Source organism: Meles meles, chromosome 19, assembly GCF_922984935.1.
Source record: "Meles meles chromosome 19, mMelMel3.1 paternal haplotype, whole genome shotgun sequence".
Lineage (NCBI taxonomy): Eukaryota > Metazoa > Chordata > Mammalia > Carnivora > Mustelidae > Meles > Meles meles.
This window is the reverse complement of record NC_060084.1, coordinates 713,945-731,629: the sequence shown is the minus strand read 5'-3', so window position 1 is coordinate 731,629 and position 17,685 is coordinate 713,945. Positions and strand designations below refer to the sequence as shown.

At 64.0% G+C, this 17,685-nt stretch overlaps 2 protein-coding genes across 7 annotated transcripts in view; one reads left to right on the top strand and one right to left on the bottom strand.

Moving 5' to 3' along the window:
- The window catches only part of ACSF3 (acyl-CoA synthetase family member 3), an 88,919-nt gene that overhangs the window by 33,639 nt on the left and 37,595 nt on the right, over positions 1–17,685 (top strand). Inside the window, exons 1-4 of one of the 6 annotated variants that reach the window (XM_045988008.1) lie at positions 7,945–10,568; positions 12,089–12,171; positions 12,297–12,980; positions 14,136–14,291. In XM_045988008.1, the coding sequence (XP_045843964.1) occupies positions 12,169–12,171; positions 12,297–12,980; positions 14,136–14,291 (843 nt within the window). In that variant the 5' untranslated portion in view covers positions 7,945–10,568; positions 12,089–12,168. Of the gene's footprint in view, positions 1–6,885; positions 7,022–7,944; positions 10,569–12,088; positions 12,172–12,296; positions 12,981–14,135; positions 14,292–17,685 lie in introns of those variants that run through there. The other 5 variants (XM_045988009.1, XM_045988012.1, XM_045988010.1 and 2 more) reach the window with 5 other exon arrangements.
- Positions 1,619–7,988, bottom strand: LOC123931186 (collagen alpha-1(I) chain-like). Its single transcript, XM_045988045.1, has 3 exons — positions 7,602–7,988; positions 6,185–7,567; positions 1,619–3,477 (listed from the first exon to the last, which is right to left on the bottom strand). Exons 1-3 carry the CDS (start codon positions 7,642–7,644, stop codon positions 2,663–2,665), a joined length of 2,241 nt encoding a protein of 746 aa, XP_045844001.1. The 5' UTR covers positions 7,645–7,988; the 3' UTR covers positions 1,619–2,662.

Sequence of the window (17,685 nt, the reverse complement as noted above, 5' to 3'; positions counted from 1 at the left end):
TCCTCGCGGACGGGCACCCACCCACCTCGCCACCAGCGTCGGCACATGCCAGCGTGAGACGCCCACCCCGTGTCCTGGACGGACCTGCCCCGGGGGCAGAATTTTGTCTGGGTTTTGGGAGGAGGGTGTCCCCATGATCCCTGTGGCTAAAGTAAGATGGGGGTTGGGGAGGGGACAGCCGCTGGGGGAGCCCTGGGGATGAACCAGACCAAGCCAACGATGGCGCGGCCGCGCCAGGTCCACCGCCACGGAGGGCTGTCGTCTGGTGTGTGTCCGCAGTGCCGCAATTCCCGGCAGGGCTGCGTGCCGCCACGCGTAGGCAGCCTGGGTCTCGAGCACAGGCGCTCAGCACTGCCCTCCAGCTGTGGCCCTTGTTGGCCAAGTGTGTTGGCCAGAGGAGCTGGGCCCCACCGTGTCAGCGCTGCCCCTCATCTCCCCACCCAGAGCTGGAGACGCACGCCGGGTCCGCCAGGGCGCCGCCACACAGGAACTGCCGGCCGCTCATGGGCGATCACCAAGTGGTCACAAAGAGGGGTCTGGGGGGTCCTGGTGCCAACGCTGAGCTCATGCGGAGGCGCTGAGGCCTGGCTGCTGAACTGGAGTAGCCCTGGGGAGCCCAGGAAGTCCCAGTGCCTAGACCCCAACCAGACCAGCCCTGCCAGCACGGTCGTCACCATGGTCACAGGGAATGACTCAGCAGAAGGTCAGGAAGGCATGTGAACAGAGGCCAGCTCTGGCCGGTCCCCGATGGTTCTCCCAGCTCCGCCACCACTGACCCTAAGGCCTTGGCAGGACCCTGTGCTCCCCAATTTAGAAGTAGGTGCTTCCTAAGTCCCTGAGATGAAATGAGGAGACATTATGCCCATGCCTGGCAAGAGAGGACACCAACCCAATGTGCACTGTCATATGGGCGCAGGTTAGCACTCTAACCCTCACAGGCTTCTGGGAGCCAACGCAATCCTGCCTCCACATGTAGGAGAGGAAGCTGAGGCATGGAGAGGTTCAGCAGTTCACCCAGTTCACCCGAGGCTGTGCAGGTAGTATGGAAGAGAGCTGACTGTCTACCGATACAGTGCCGGTGAGGACCGCGGTGCTGATCGTGGTCGTGAGGGTGATGGTGATGGTGGTGATGGTGATGATGTTGCTGATGTTGGTGATGGTAGTGACGGTGGTGATGCTGTGGAGGTGATGGTGATGGTGGTGATCGTGGTGGTCGTGGAGATGGTCATGGTCATGGTCATGGCGGTGATGGTGGTGGTACTGGTGATGGTGGTCGTGGTGGTTGTGATGATGATGGTCATGGTGATGATGGTGGTCGTGGTCATGGTCATGGTCATGGTCATGGCAGTGATGGTGGTGGTGGTGCTGGTGATGATGGCGGTGATGGTGGTCGTGGTGGTGTTCATGGTCATGGTCATGGTCATGGCGGTGATGATGGTGATGGAGATGATGGTGGTGATGGCGGTGATGGTGGTCATGGTCATGGCGGTGATGGTGGTCGTGCTGGTCATGGTCATGGTCATGGTGGTGATGATGGTGATGGAGATGATGGTGGTGATGGCGGTGATGGTGGTGGTGGTGGTGATGGTGGTCATGGTGGTGGTCATGGTCATGGTCATGGCGGTGACGGCGGTGGTGCTGATCTCTAACAGCACCCACTCCATGGCCGCAGCAGTCTGTACATATTAACTCATTTAACTGTCATATTAGCTGCTGATCATCTATGAGTACAGAGGAGGACAGTGAGGCATGAGAGAGTGAATGACGTGCTTGTAGCCATACAGCCAGGCAGCGCTAGAGCAGGGCCTCAGAGCATCAGGGGCCTGGCCGTACTGTCCTGCAGTGGGGCCTACATGTCCCCTTACCAGGAGCATCTGCCTGCTGTCCACTCCAAGTGTCCGCCCCACGCCACTCTCCTTGGCTGTAAAAGGAGAGAGATCATGGCCCTTCTGTGGGCTTGAGAAGTCCCCTTGGGACGGTTTTGTGGAGTCACTTGGCCCCTGCTGACCCAGGGTGAGAGCTCAGTGTTCTACCCATGTCACTGTTGTCACTGTATCCTTGCCACCTCGTCCTTCCTGTGCCTTGTCCAGTTCCCCAGGGCCCAGCGGTCTCTGCATGCAGCCTCTGTGGCTGCCGTTGTGTGGGGCCATGGACCTGCCTGACCCTGGCGCCGTGGGACAAAGGGAGGCAGGTGGTGGCTGGCCCCCAGACTCTCTCCCAAGTGCAGGGACCTAGGGGCAGAGGTTCCAGAGAGACAGGACAGAGTCTTGCCCAGGAAGGGCCCTGGGAGGGGACAGGACTATCCAGTCCCACCTGCTGCACTCGGGGAAGGGTGACCGAGGCACAGAGGGGCGGGGCGGCAGGGAGAGAACAAGCACAGCACGTCAGGCTGGCTGGCACCGCACCCGCTCCAGAGCGGCCTGGGGCTCGGGGCAGAGACTGCTCAGATGCCGGTTTCATGGAATCACACGCCCCTCCGGCCGGCGCACCTGCGCTCCGGGACTGCGAAAACGGAAGACGCGAGGCCTGGAGAAGAGCTGCAGGCAACGTGCTTTGCGGAGAGCCCTGCAAGGACGGAAACCCCAGGCTCCTTGCCGAAGGCCAGAAGCCCAGCGTGGGGCAGCCCCTCCACCCGCCAGCCTCTGACGGCTGCTTCTGGTCACTAAAACAGCCCACGCCTGCGGGAAGGCCGGGGCCGCAGGTGCTGGCTCGGGGCCAGGGTCTCCTCGCTTCGCTGAGACGGCTCGGGTAAACCTGGATGGAACGTGGCGGACAGCTTCCAAGGACCTGTTCTGGGTCTGGAAACGGGGTGTTGAGTGGAGAGCAGCTGAGTTCCACAGTTGCTGCTGCGAAGAACAGCGGAGACAACCAGGAGAGAGGCCAAGGCCAGGACCGGGACTGTGAAGCCAAGCCCCACGGGGCATCCGCTGGGCCTCCCAAGGGGCCAAACGGGGCCTCCCTGGGCCGCGCTCCCCTCCCGCCCCAGGCCCATGCTGAGCCCAGGATGTGCGTGTGAGCCTAGGTTAGGCGGGGCCAGGCTCTGGAACAACTGGGAAGCTTCCCGACAGCGAATGGGCTCTGAAGACCAGGGTTGACCCTGAAGCCCATGCCATGGCCCCACCCCTTGACCCCACAGCACCACTCCGGGCAGCCTGAGACCCTCCTGGACCCAGGAGCTGTGGCGTGTGGAGTAGATGCTTGGCTCCTGACCCCTCCGGAGCTCTCGGCTTCTGTCTGACAGCAGGAGAAAGGGCCGTGCAGGTGTCCAGGGGTTCGGGTGTGTTGTCTGGCACAGCTGCTTCCACGCCGCTGTCCAGGAGCCCTGCAGCGCCCACCTTGTGACACCAGCCAGCTCTGTCGCCGTGGGCGCCTGGCTCCACACGACCAGGCCTGCTGTGTCTCCCGGAGGCAGGCCCAGGTTCTGTGCATCCTGGCAGGTCACACACCCTCTCTGATCTGCTCTCAGGGTGAGTCCTCCTGAACAACAGGGAAACAGGGATGTCTGCTGTTAAGAGGCCGGGCCTAAGGGCGGTCCACCTGCAGACCTGGCTAGCGTACTTTGCAGACTGTCCTCAGAAGCCCCGTGGAGCAAGAAGAAAGGGACAAGACACAATTAAGGATCAAAGGGACCAGCTCGAAGCTTCCTGGCCTCACCTGCCTCATAGGCCCCCTGTGCACACCCCACCTCTGCTTCAGCAGAGTCCCTTGGCACCCCGACTCCTGGCTAAGCTCCTTCTGCCGTGCAGAGACCTGCAGGGAGACGCTGGCGTGCTCTCCATGAGAGAGAAGGGACAGGGGGATGAGCAGGACATGAGCCCTCACTGAACACGAGTCTAGCCTTGCTTACTCTGTGGACACCCCCGTCCTCTTGCACGCCATGTTGGAGTCCGCTCCTAAGTTCTCTTCCAGCGGCCCCTGGCCTCACCTTTCCCCTAGAAGGGCCTGTGTGCACGCCTTCTCCCAGGACAGCCGCTGTTCTGCGGTTAGCATGGTGTCCTGGCTTCTCCAGGGGGTCGGGGCCCATGGGAGGGGTGTATGCACCAGGAACCAGTGCCTGCAATCGTGGAAGCCGGGACAGCCCTCAGCCTGTTTGCCCGAGCTGCTGAGATGAGTGAGGCCAGAGGCCAAGACCCCGCAGCCTTGCCTTCTGCAGGCAGGAGCCGGTGGATGTCGCTGCTCACATGGGGAATGGATTCACCACCTCCACCTTCTTGTTCCACGCGGGCCCTCGGTGCACTGGACAGGGCTTGCCCCCACACACCCATGCAGAGACTGGCCTTCGGAGGCACCTTCACAGACCCAGCCGGAAAGAGGGGTCACTGCCGTCCTGCTCGTCCCCGAGCCCTGGCTGGTTGACACGAGTTTACCACCAGAGCAAGAGAAGTGGTGCGCGTGCACTTGGCTAGTCACAGAAGGTTCTAAAGGATGAGGCCATGGAACCGGTCCTGCTGGCTGCCTCATCAAGGGCTGTCTCGGGGGAAGCGAGTTTCCCAACGGTGTGTGGAAGCTACTGAGGGCCCATGGCTGTGGCCTCCACTGGGCTCCAGCTCGGCCGCTTTAAGGCACCGCAGGGCAAGAATGGCTCGGGAAAGAGTGAAACAACGGAATTCATCTGAACACAGGGTCCACCTGCCGTGGGCAAGAGCCTGCCCAGCCTCCGAACTCTGCATCTAGAGAGCCCCACAGTCCGTGCTCGCCGTGCTGGGGTGTGTTGTAGGGCCTCAGGTTTGAACCCCAGCAGCATGGCCCCTCCTTACTTCTTCCTCCCCGGTCCCCGCTCAGCAAGGGTGGTGGTTAGTTGACTGGGTGTCCCAGCTCCGGCACACGGTAGGCACATGAGTGTGGACGAGCACCGTGAGTTCTCTGAGCCTGTTTCCTCATCTGTGAGACGGGGACAGCACAGCCCGTGCCACAGCCACGCCAGTCCAAGCCCAGCGTCTGCCGAGAGCCGGCGTCCTGGCCAGGACCCGTCCCCTGCTGTGTCCTTGAGCAGCAGAGAGCAGAGAGGAGGCAAGCTCTCCTGGGACTCACCGGGGGCTCTGCCTCACACCCTCATCTACCCTAACTGCCTTGCCAAGACCCCAGTTCTTAACATAAGGGACAGTTTGAACACAGGAACTCGAGGGGGAGGGGGATACAGGCAGTCCATGACCTCGTTTGGCATAGGCCTTGTTCATGTGTCCGTTACTCACCACTCCCTCCCTGCACGCACCCCCTCGCCGATCTGCAAGCCCTGAGCTACAGGAGGGCGGGGCTTTATGTCTGTGTCCGGACCATGCCTGGGGACACAGGGGCATCTGCACACCGGCCTTGTGAACTGCCTTGAGGCCAAGGGGAGGCCGTGGAAACACTGAGGGGCCATGAGGATTTTTTTTTTTTTTTTAATTTTTTTATTTATTTGACAGAGAGAAATCACAACTAGGCAGAGAGGCAGGCTAGGCAGAGAGGCAGGCAGAGAGAGAGAGGAGGAAGCAGGCTCCCTGCGGAGCAGAGAGCCCGACGTGGGGCTCGATCCCAGGACCCTGAGATCATGACCTGAGCCGAAGGCAGCGGCTTAATCCACTGAGCCACCCAGGCGCCCCAGGGCCATGAGGATTTACTGTGCCTGGTGGACACCCTCCCTCGGGGGTCCTCTTGGTGCACTTGGGGCCAGAGGCAGGGACACAGCCCCTGTGGCCATGCTGGGCAGGTGCTCCTGCTGGCTCAGAGCCAGGAAGTTTACATGAAGTGCTTCCTTGTTCCCACCCCCTTTACGATGATTTTATAGTAAAAAAAAAAGATGATTTTATCACAGTTACACCCGGTTGGAGGGACCCCCCTCCCCTTTCTGCCCCCAGAGGTGGTGCTGCTTCCTCCCTCCTGCACGGCCTCCACCAGCGTCCCCGTCCCTGGTGCTCCTGTGGCGGACACGCCGCACTCCCCCTCCCGCCGTGCCCTTCCTGTACCCCGTCCCTCCTTCTGAGACTCGGCCACAGACTTGGTTCGGTCACCGTTTGCAGGGAGTGGGCACCTGTGAGTCTGGAAGTGCCGCGGTCCCCTGCCTCTGCAAGTCTTCCCGTGTTCCCTTTCCTGTGCGGTGTCCCTCTCTATGCCCAAACTCTCCCTCCGGGTTCGCGTCTCCCAAAGGAGCACACGCGCCAGGTCATGGGCGGGTGTCACCTTCCCCCGGGTTGGGCGCTCCCACCGGTCCCGAGGGGTCCCCGCGAGGAACGGAGCGGACGGATGCTGGGATCTGGCTCGGGCTCCCCGGAACCGGCGGCGGGGCGGCGGGCATCTCGGCATCTGCAGTCAGGTCGGTGTCCGGCGCGGGCTGGGAAGGCGGCGGCTGTCCGCGCGGGGTCCGCTGCGCGGGAACCACAGCCCTGGAAGCCGCGTCTGTGCGGCCGCGACCCCGGCGCGCGGTCCGGCCGTGTCCTCCGCAGCCGGGGCCAGGGAGCCCCCGCGGCCTGTGGTCGAGCTGGGAGGGTCCGCCGCGGCCCAGCACCGCCGAGGCCACCCGCCCGCGCCCCGTCGGCACCGCGCGGACGTCGGGTCGCAGCCGCAGTTCTGGGGACACCCGCGTCCCCGGCCGGTCTCCGCCGCGAGTGCGCCGCGGGCGGGCGGCTCGGGTCGGCCGGGTCGGCCGGGTCAGCCGCGGCCCCGCGCCCCGCCCCGCCCCCCGCGGCCGCCGCCGTCCGTCTCCCTCCCGCTGCCCTCGGCCCGTTCCCCCGCTCGGTCTCTGCCCCGCGTCCGGGGGTTGGCCCCAGGCAGCGCGTCCTCGCGGGAGCCCCGCGCGCCCCGCACGCCGGAGTGGCCCGGGCCGACGGGCTGTGCACGGCCTCGCGCGGACGCGGCCGCCGACCCCACGGAAGCCCCCGGCCCGGCCCGGCCGCGCCCGGAACCGCCGCCGAGGAGCCGCAGGCGCCGGGGGACGCGCTCGGGCGCCGGACGCGGTGGGTGCGCGCGCAGCGGGTTTCCGGTTCCGGCCGCGGACCGGCCCCGGGAGGCGCGGGAGGAGCAGGCGCGCGCCGGGCCAGCCGAGGTAGAGCCGAGCCGGCCGCCCCCGGCCCGCGGCTGTCCCCGCCCCGCGGCCGCAGGGGCCCGTGTGGAGCGCGGGGACCTGCCGAGGCGCGGCTCCGGGGGCGGGGCGGGCGGGCGGGCGGCCTTCGGCCCCGGGGAGCGGAGCGTCTCGTGCCGCGCGAGGTCACTGCCGCGCCGCGGCGTCGGGGACAGGCGCGCGGGAGGCGCTGTGGGCGGCCTCCTGGGAGGCGGCGAGCGGTGTCGGGCCTCCGAGGGGTCGGAGCTCCTGCGGGAGCCGGGCTGGCGGCCACGCGGGGACGGAGGGCCCAGCCCCGCCCCTGCCCAAGGCCGCGCGGGCAGCGCGTGGGCTCCGGCCGGGGGGCGGGTTTAGCCTGTGTCTGTCCCGCTGGGCGCGCGGTTTCGCAGTGTCCGCGGGTGCCGGTCCCCGAAGGTCGACCCTGGACGCCCGAAACCGCAGGCCTCCCACCGCGCCACGGCCCTCGTGCCCCCAGGCCGCGCACGGAGCCGGCCACAGGACCGCTGGGCTGCGCTGACCTCCGGGTCCCGGGGTGCGTCACACTGGCCTCGGCCCACGGGCTCGGTCTGATCCAGCGTGAAGCCAGACTCCCTGGTGCGCGCGAGCATCGTGGGCTCTGCGGCTGGTGCCTTCCCGGGGCCCGCGTGGCAGGTCGTGCTGCGCCCACAGGGCAACAAGGCTCGTGCCCGCGAAGAAGCCGAAGGCAAGAGAGACGCCCCGGCGGGCGCTGGGTCTGAGACCGCGGCGGGCACCTCCGTGTCAGGCAAGGCTTCCGGGAGGCGCCCGTGCTCTGGCGGTCTGCCTGGACGGTCAGGCTGCCCGGGGCCTCGTCTCTGGCCAGGCTCCTGTGGAATCCGAGAGCGGCGCGTCCCCTCTGGGAGAAGGAGGCCTGGCCCAGCTCCCCAAGAGGCAGGTCTCTGCGGTCCGGGCCGAGGCTCGGTGACGTTGCGGCTCGGGGACGCTGCTTATCCTGGGCCGGGGCATGCTGAGAGCCCTTACGTGAAGCTGGGTGACGGAGTCGGTGGGAGCCCTGGGCCTCACTGCACGCACTTAGTGGCCGCGTCCCTCCAGGCCGTGCCGCTGGGAGTGACGGGAACCCCGTGAGCACAGGAGGCCCCGTGGTCGGAAGGTGGGGCTCTCCTGAGGGGTCTCTTGGTCTTTCTGGGCCCAGAGGTGTTCGCGAGGGAGACACACAGTCATCTGCCCTGAAGAGGTTGGTTTTGTGCTTGTTCGAGGCGGATCCTGATTGTGCTTGTTCGAGCTCAAGGGAAGACGGAGCTGTGTTCTGTGTGTGAAGGAGTGAGTTCGGGGTCACAAACCCGAGCAACTTAGAGCGGTGTGAAGGGATGGCCCACGCTCCCGCATGTTTGCTGGGAGAATAAATTAGGGCAGCCTCTTTGCAGGGGACTCTGGCCATTTTTGTTGTGAGGCCCCCGGGGAGCACTGGGAGGGCCTCTTCTGGACATCCGCTCCGGAACTACCCACTGTGAGCTCAGGAGCCCCACACTGGCTCAGCGGCCCTTCCTGCCCCCCACCCCGCCAGCTGCAGCCCCGCTGCCCCTCCAGGAGGGCGTGCCCGCGTCCCGCTCCCGGCTGGACCCTCCAGCAGGTGGGCGCAGACCTGTGCGTGCGCATAGTGTGTGCGCCGCGGACGGACGTCGCTGGCCGCACAAACGTCTGTGAACCAGTTCTCGCCGGGAGAAGACTGCTGTTCTCTCCTGGCGTCTGCTTCCACCGTTTGAGAAGTCGGAGCTGCAGAGACTTACAAACCCATAGACCCACCGTCCAGAACAAATTTTTTTGTGTTTTCGTTTTTGTGGGAAAGAAAATGCTAACGCTGAAGTTCAAGCATCTCCAGTTTTAAGGAACAAGTGACATTTACTAGGCTTTTAAAAAAGTCGGATCATGAAGGCTGTACACGCTCTTTTCAGAAAAACCAGAGGAAACCGGGAGGTGCTGAGAAGACACGGACATCCCCTGCACCCCGTAACTTGGGAACCCCGTGACTGGTGCTCTTGCAGGACACGGCCTGGCGGCCATCACACGCCCTCCCCGGCGGACCTCCACAGACCCCATCTGGACCCTTTGGTTCAGAACCCGTTCTCAGTATCACACAAACAGGGCACCTCCCCTCTGTGCATCTCTGACCGTTTTCTGAGGGTACATTTTAAGGAGAACAACCTGGGAGCAAAGGGCTTGTATTTTCTGAGGTTTTTAAATTTTATCTTGGAAGTGATACTGAATTACCCTTTGGGAGGGCCGAGTTGGTGCCGTAGCCAGAGGGGCCCCCCCGGGTCCTGGGGGCAGCCTGGCTGCCGAGGCCTCTGGAGTTGACTCAGCTGTCAGCCTCTCCGGGAGCTCCCCATCATGGACACTCCTTGCCACTTGTCCTACGGCCGAATGGGAATGTGGGGGGACCTGCCAGGCCTGGGCTTGGATCGCCGGTTCTCCTGTTATTTTGTGGTCTCGGGCGGCGGACTTTCCCTCTTGGGCTCTCTGGGGGTTGTTGCTGTGACCGCCTCTCGCAGCGTCCATCCCAGCCCTGCTTGCGGAGTCTGCTGAGGCCCCACAAGGGAGGAAGGTGGGCGCAGTCCTGTTTTCCGTTCTGTGTCGCCAGCACCAGGCTCCAGCTTCTCACGGCCGCCGTCTGGCTCAGGATGATGCTGCTTCTTGGGCCCCAGCAGACGCAGGCAGCTTGCTCCCCTCTCCCAGTGAGGGAAGCAGGACGTGTCTGTGCTTTGAGATCCTGGAGGGGAGCCCCCCCGCCGGGGAGACCTGGACCGGGCACCACCTCTCCCGGGAGAGGGCTGGGAGAAGCAGCTTTTCCGGCTGCCGGGGTGCCCTGCTCCTTAGCACCCCAGAGGACACGGTCCCCTCCACCGCACACCCCGGGATGTCTCCCTTGTGCTCTTCCCAACAAGAATCCGGCCGGAGAGGCTGGGTAGCAGGTTTTCTAGTTGCACACACTCTGTTTTGTTTTCCCCACCACCTGTAGGGCAACGGGAGGCTCTGCAAGAAGTGGGGACAGGACACCGGTCAGGCTACGCTGCCTTGCCCCTCGCCAGCTCTCTTTCTTCCGGAAACTGGCATGTCTGACGCGGTCATGGCATTACTGTTTCCTTACTGCGTGTCAGGTTTCTTTATGCTAGCGGAAGTCCGGAGATGTGGAACCAGCCCCCAGTCCACCTCTGAACCCTGTGTGGGGGTCGGGACAATGGTGCAGAGAAGTGGTAGGACGCGGTGGCTCCGGAAGACCGCCTCCCTCATCTGGGAGCGGCGTGGCTCTGGGCCATCTGAGGGCTCGCCGTCTGGAGGGGGCCGTGGAGCGTTGAGGAATATTTGCACGGCACCTCGGAGCAAGGAGCCGCAGCTGAGAGGGTCCTCGGAGGCCTGCACGGTCTGCTGCTGCGTGGCCGGCCTGCACAGAGACCGTGTGGAGCCCCAGCTGCCCCAGAACCAGCGTGCTGAGCAGCTGGAGTTCAAGGCGTCACCCTGTTCCGGCAGCTCTCCCTGCCCCGGAGTGTCTGGTTAGGTAATTACAGGTTGTTGTGTATAGTCTGTTGTTAAATTAAGAACAGAGAACAAAACTGTTTAGTGCGCATAACAATAACACATTAGTCTCCCGTAGCAAGTTTCTGGGAGAGAGAAGAGCGAGGCTGGGGGAGAGAGCGTGCGGAGCTGGGTGGCGTGAGAGCCTGAGCCGGAGCCGGAGCGAGGCAACAGGGGAGCCTGGCCCCTGCCTGCCCGGGTCGTTCCTAAGCATCTCTGTTCTGCTGGGCCTGCCGCAGAGGGAACAACACTTCCAGCTTCTGTTCTGCCCTTCACGGCTGGCAGGCGTCTGTCAGCTGGTGACATTCAGAGGCACCGTCTGGGGTCCCCGGGGCCTAGCCGCCCGTGGGAACGGTGGGCGTGCAGTCACGGGCTGTCGCGGCTGCCGGCTCTGGTGTGCTCGGCTGCGGGAGGGAAGCCCCAGGCTGGGCTGCGTCTGTGCCTGCCTGCCGGCTGAGCAGTTTTGAATTTTCTTCTGTGTGAGCTAGGGTCAGGGTGGTCTCCTTGTTTACGGAACAGGGTGCTTGAAGGTCAGGTTCAGAGGCACAGCCACGGCAGAGTGTGGGAGGGGCGCCTTCACTTGCCGTGTCAAATGGTGCTCGTTAGAAATCCCTGGGGAACAAGCGAGCATGGAGCCCAGAAAGGCGCTGAGGCCAGGGGCTGAGCCCAGGGACAGGAGACAGGGTCCAGCGTGTCTGTGGGCTCCCGACTCTGGAACGGAGCTGTGCCTGCAGAAGCAATCTGGAAAGTGTGTCTGTTCCTGTTAGGTGCCGATGCCCGTGGCTGTCCCTGTGAGGTGCTGTCCCTGTGCAGGACGTGGGCACGGAGCCAGACCAGCCCACAAAGGCTGGAGCTTCAGACCCACTGCAGGAGGCTGCCTGGCCCTGCCTGGCTCTCCCTTGCCTTGGCACTCAGGACATTGCCTTCGGACGCTGGCTGGCCGCAGCCTCTTTCAGCAGGCTCTTCCTCCTGGCCAGCCACACTGGGCGGTTATTTTAATAGTTACACTAGCTAGGGGAGAGGGAGGAGTCCCGATTCAGCTTAAAGCTGGACTGACGCTCCCAGGACGGGTCCGCGCACCTGTGTCCCCACATGCTCTCCCTGTGGGGGGCGTGCGGAGCAGAAGTGAGCCGCGTGTCTGGGCTTGGCCCGTGTGTGGACAGAAAAGGGGTGCTGAGCCATCCTTGGGGCTTTCCCCTCTTGGCTAGTCATTTTCCAGCTCAAAACCATTCTTCAGGGCACCTAGGGGCTCAGTGGGTTAAGCCTCTGCCCTCGGCTCAGGTCATGATCTCAGGGTCCTGGGATGGAGCCCCGCATCGGGCTCTCTGCTCGGCGGGGAGCCTGCTTCCCCCTCTCTCTCTGCCTGCCTCTCTGCCTGCTTGTGATATCTCTCTGTCAAATAAATAAATAAAATAAAATAAAAAATAAAAACCGTTCTTCAGAATTTACTTTAAGGACACTGAATTCGGTTTTCCTTGGTTTTACCGCGTTTCATCGTTTTAGCATCTTGACTGCTTTTGAAGTCCGTCCCTGCGAGGAGACGAGCTGGAGCATCGGGCAGTGATGAACCTGGAAGGTGGCCCATGGTGTGCCTCGCCTTCTGCCGGGGGAGGTCACCTCGGGAGCGCAGTGGGCACGCTCCGTCGGGCGGGCAGAGGTGGGAACAGACGGTGACCGTGCTTGCTGTTCCTCTCTTCCGGCCCCGCCCCAGGTCCATCCAGCCGGCGTGATGCTGCCCTGTCCCATGATGTCCTTCCCGCGCCTGCTCTGTGCCGTGGCCTCCCAGCGGCTGGCCCCCTGGAGAGGCGGCGGAAGCAGCCCCCTGCACACGGCCCCAGCCGTCTGTGCTGACAGGAGCGCCCCGGTGTACACCCGCGCCCCGGCCTTTGCGGACAGGATCGCTCTCGTGGACCAGCATGGCCAGCACACGTACAGGGACCTTTACAACCACAGCCTGCGCCTGTCCCGGGAGCTGTGCCGTCTCCTCGAGCGCGCCGACGGGGACCTCCAGGAGGAGAGGGTCTCCTTCATGTGCTCCAACGACGTCTCCTACGTGGTGGCACAGTGGGCCTCGTGGATGAGCGGGGGCATCGCCGTCCCCCTCTACCGGAAGCACCCCCAGGCCGAGCTGGAGTATTTCATCCGGGACTCCCGGAGCGCTGTGGTCCTCGCCAGCCAGGAGTACCTGGAGCTCCTGCGCCCGGTGGTCAGGAAGCTGGGGGTCCCCCTGCTGCCCCTCCCGCCCACGGTCTATGGTACGGCCCCTGAGGAGCCTGGGGCGTGGGAGGTGCCCGAGCGGAACTGGAGAGACCGAGGCGCCATGATCATCTACACCAGCGGGACTACGGGGAGGCCCAAGGGCGTGCTGAGCACTCACCGCAACATCAAGGCCATGGTGAGTGCTGGGGGCCCCGGGGGGGTCTGTCCTGCTTTTCCCAGGCCACCACCCGTGGCTGCCCCCGTTCTAATGGCCCTCCCTAAAGCCTGTGGCCAGAAGTGGCCACCAGTCCCTCGGACCCATGGGACAGGCTCTGGGAAAGCGGGGCCCCCCGAGGGCTCCTTAGGGCTCCGCAGCCAGCGAAGGACAGTGTGGCCCGTGTATGATGCTGAGGGTTTCAGAGGCAGCAGCTGGGGCGCGAACATTCGGACGCGGGTTCAGCACTGAGAACCGGCCTTCTCCGGGAAATCTGAGCGCAGGACTCGGGTCCCGCGTTCGGGTGCTGGTCTCGTGTTCCAGGGCTCAGCATCTCAGCCGAGCTCCCCGGCTGCTTCACTGCCATTTCTGTCCTCCCTGCTTCCAAGATACATAGTCCAGACCCTTGTTCTCTAGGAGCAGTAAGTAGGAGACGCTCGGAACCAGAGGTGAGGTGTGAGGTCAGTGCCGTTGAGTCTCAGTGGTGGGGTAAACTGAGTCCGGGCTGACTGCAGCCACGGCATCGTCGGCAGGTTCTCTCCGTCTCCTGCAAGACGACCTCTTGTCTGCAGAGACCGTCTGCTGCCCAGTGCCTGTGAGGGTGCGTATGTCCCTGTGTTTGCCCACAGTGTCATGGAGGCTTGTGGGCGGCGTTCTCACTGGTGACTTTCAGAAGATTCCACTGGGCATGTTTCACGGTGCAGCTCACTCAGAGCCAGGACGTGGTGGGAACCCAGCTCCAGGTGCTGTGACCGCTCAGCTGGGGTGAGGGAGGCGCCGAGTCAGGAGGCAGAGTAGGGCAGGCGCTCGGATTCAGGCCTGGACCCTGCAGACGTGTGGAACCCCAGGGCCCACTGGAGCCGGGATCACACCTCTGCCAGCCTGGGAAGGGGGCCACCATGAGCGCATGTGGAGGCCTTGGGGCCCCCACGTCAAAGCTCTGACCGTGTCCGGTTCTGTTCTTGGACCTGGGGGTCTGCAGGCGAGCCAGCAGACCCTTGGGCATGGGCCGCCGTCCCCTCCAGGTGCTGTGAAGGACTGGCCGGCAGAGTGCGAGCCTCCCAGCTTGTGTCCCCGGCTGCGGAGGCCCTGGCTGGCCTGGTGGCTTCCTTCCCATCTGAGGCTGTCATCCCACAGGTGACGGGGCTGGTCCACAAGTGGGCGTGGAGTAAAGACGACGTGATTCTCCACGTGCTCCCGCTGCACCACGTGCACGGCGTGGTCAACAAGCTGCTGTGTCCGCTCTGGGTGGGGGCCGCCTGTGTGATGCTCCCCGAGTTCAGCCCGCAGCTGGTAAGTTGGGGTCAGGCTCGCGCCGTGGCTGGATCCGGGTGCCCGTGGACCAGGCGCCCTCCTCAGCCGCGTCAGCTTTGCCGGCTGTGCGAGTCCCTGTTGCTGCTCTGACAAATGATCCCAGACTGGGAGAAAAGCAACACCCCGACCTCTGAGAGTCTTGGGGAGCAAACGTCAGAGTGTGGGCAGGGCTGCCTGTGTCTGAAAAGGCCGTTTCTTGCTGCTTCTGGCATCCCGCGGCCCCGTGCCCTTGCCTATCAGCCGCCTCACCGCAGCTCTGTCCGTCGTCTCTGGCCCCCGTGAGCACACGGGGTCCATGTGCGTGGCCAGGGCACCCTGCTTTCTCACAAACCCTAACCGCGTCTGCGGAGTCCCTTTGCCCCACGAGGTGGCGTATCCACGTGGATTAGAACAGGGCGTTCGGGGCCCATTGCTCAGCCAGAACACCAGCTGGGATGGTGTTTCCTTTGTTCTGCAGCAGGAGGTGAGGCCGGGGCCCTTGTTGGTCCCTGACGTGTGCGTTTTTGCAGCGAGGTGTTCCTTCCCCGCCCAGTCAGCCCGGCAGGGCAGCTCCCCAGACCCCCCTGCGGAACAGCCGCCCCTGCAGAACAGCGCAGTGATGACGAGGCCACTCTGGAGGGAAGACAGACCTGGTCAGGTGCGGACCTGCCGCTGGACTGTTTGAGCCTCGGTTTCCCGTCTGTGGTGGTTGAGGCCGGGCTCCACACACACCGGCCCTGGAGAAAGCGGCTGGGCCTGCATCCCGGGAGGGGCCGCCCCGCACGGCTGGCTGCGTTCGCTCCGCGGAGCCGCTGAAGCATGGCGCTTTGAAATGTGCGTCGACTTTTGCTATAACTTATGTGATGAACAGAGCTTTTAGTCACAGGGAAGATGTTGGAAAGAGAATGGTCATGTCGTACTACTTTTCAAAACACCAAATCGGCAGATTGCCGAGGTGAAGAGCCAGGGCACCCCTGGGGCCGGGCTCCTGGTGTGGATTGGTGGCGGTACAGGGGCCATCCTGCAGGGGGGGACCGTCCCCAGCCAGAGGAGACCCAGCTGGCGCTCCGGCGGGCGCTCACCCAGCACTCCAGCTGCCTGAAGGCTCCTGGCCCAGTGGACGGTCTGTTAGGGAAAGCGCCCAGGTTCCCTGCCCGGCAGCCCTCCCGAAGGCGCCTCAGGGTCCCTGGTCTCCGGCGTTCAGCAGCATCCACCTTCCTGTCTGCCGTAGGCCCCATGCTCCCCTCGCAGCCCAGAGCCTGAATCCACACGTACGTCTGGAGTGAGGCTCTGGGGGCGGCTGGCCTAGCCCCAGCTCAGCCGCGCGGAGCAGCACGGCCCAGACAACCTTCTGCCTCTCTGACCCTCGGTCTCGGCCTCTGGGGAGGAGGAGCAGTGTGAGCGCTGCCCCGGGGATGTGCAGGAGCGCCCAGCACGTAGCAGGGGCGTCGCAGCCGACACGGTCACCTCTCCCAGGAAGACTGAACGTGGAGAAGGGGACCCTTTCTTCCCTGGCGGCCGCTAGAGTTTCAGTCCAGGAGGAACTCACCTCGGATGAGCCAGTGAGCCTGTCTGCGGACGGCCGGTGGTGGGAGTTAGAGAAGGGGCAGCCGCGGACTGGCCAGCAGGGGTGGAGGTTGCTTCGGTGGTTGCTTCGGACCTGTCCCGAGAGCCCAGGGCACGGCTCCGGGAGGGCTCAGGGCCTTCTGTCCGCTCCTTCAGCCACCACGGCTCTGCCTCCAGCGTGCGTCTGTTCCTGAGCGGCAGGGTCCCGAGCGGTCTTAGTGGACAGAGAGTCTGCGGCTTGCAGATGCCCTTCGGGGCAGCAGGCTGGGGCACTGTCCGCTTTCTAGACATAAAGGCCTCCCAGCAGACGTGATGTGTGACCCCCCCCATGCACGCGCCCCTTCTTGGCAGGGCTCTGACCCAGAGCCCTGCTCTCCCCAACCCTGACCGATGGATGGCTACCCTGACCTGGACGAGTGGCCAGCCTCTCTCGGGAGCCACTGCCGTGCTGCCCAGGGTCCCCCGTCCTCGGCTGGGTTTTAGAGGCAGGAAGAGGGAGGGGCAGAACCAGATCTCTGGAGACCTCAGCTTCCAGGTTCCCTTTAGAGGGAGAGGCCAACCCCCCCGACTTGCAGCCCCAGTGGCCGACATCGGCCAATGTTGTGAAGGTCCCCGCGTCCCAGCTCCTGATTTGGGGGTGATGTGTGTGCTCCTGGTGGGCGTGGCAGGGACACTGTTCGGGGCAGCAGTATGAGACCAAGCAGACCTTTTCTTCCCCAAACCACGGACTCAGAAACCACGAAGAAGGAATAGGAAGGAAGCGCTGCCCCCCCCCCCCAACCCAAGCCTGGTCTCCCCCCAGGCAACTCACCCGGACCCGGTACCCTCACAGCCCGCTAGCCCGGGCCTCGTCTCCCGGGGCGCTCCGTGTCCCCTTGCCCCCTCCCCTTCCGACACTCGAGCCTCTCTTGCAGTAAACGTGCCCACAGCCGTGATGCCCGAGGCCACTGCCCTCCTCACTGTGGCCCCACTTCTGCCCCTGCCCCTGCATTGTTCACCTCCTCTGGCCAGGTGTCCGCATCTCCTCACTCCCCTTAGGATGTCGCCCCTTCTGTCCGAGGGGTGTCCCGAGGACGTAAAGCAGTGCAGGGTCTGGGCGTGTGTGGGTGAGTGGTTGACACGTGGACCCTCTCGCTGTGTGAGCGACAAGGGCGCGCTGGTGGGCGGCCAGCTCAAAACCTCGGGGCGCCGTCTCACTTTCCTTAAGTACGTCGTGAGTGTGTGGATTTGTGGCACAGGCGTTCAGCCGTGGGGGGTGCAGTTGTTGGTTTAACAGGCTTTTTTGTATCAAGCGTAACACAGCTGTCCGCTTGCGACCCATCGTCCTTGACACGGTCACTTCCCTGCAGAGGTCTGGGTGTGTACGCATTTGTGTCTGAACGTTTGTGCGCTTCTCAGTTTATTTTGTGCATCCGTTAGCAAGATGCATTCTAAGGTATGAGAGAAGCCTCAGGCTCTGAGGGGATCTGGAAACGCTCCGCAGTTTTCCATGTAAATTAGCAGCGGCAGCTTCTTTGCTTTGCACCATGTGGGCTCAGGAGACGGTTCGTAGCTTCTGCTGAGGAGCTCCGTGTAAGGTGGGGCCGGGCTTCTGCGGTGGCGGTAGACGGCCTGGGGTCCTGGGCTCTGGAGGTCTCCCCACTGAGCCTGGCACAGGCCGGCTCTGGGGTGACAGGCTCTCCGTGGCCCAAGATGGGGCCCCGTGAGATGGCCTTGATGTGAGGGCAGGCGGGGAGGTGGGCGGGCCAGGTGCTGCCATCACAGCTTGCGGGACACGCCAGCTGCTGATGAGGCCGCGTCCCTCCTGAGTCTCCGTGGATTCCCTCTG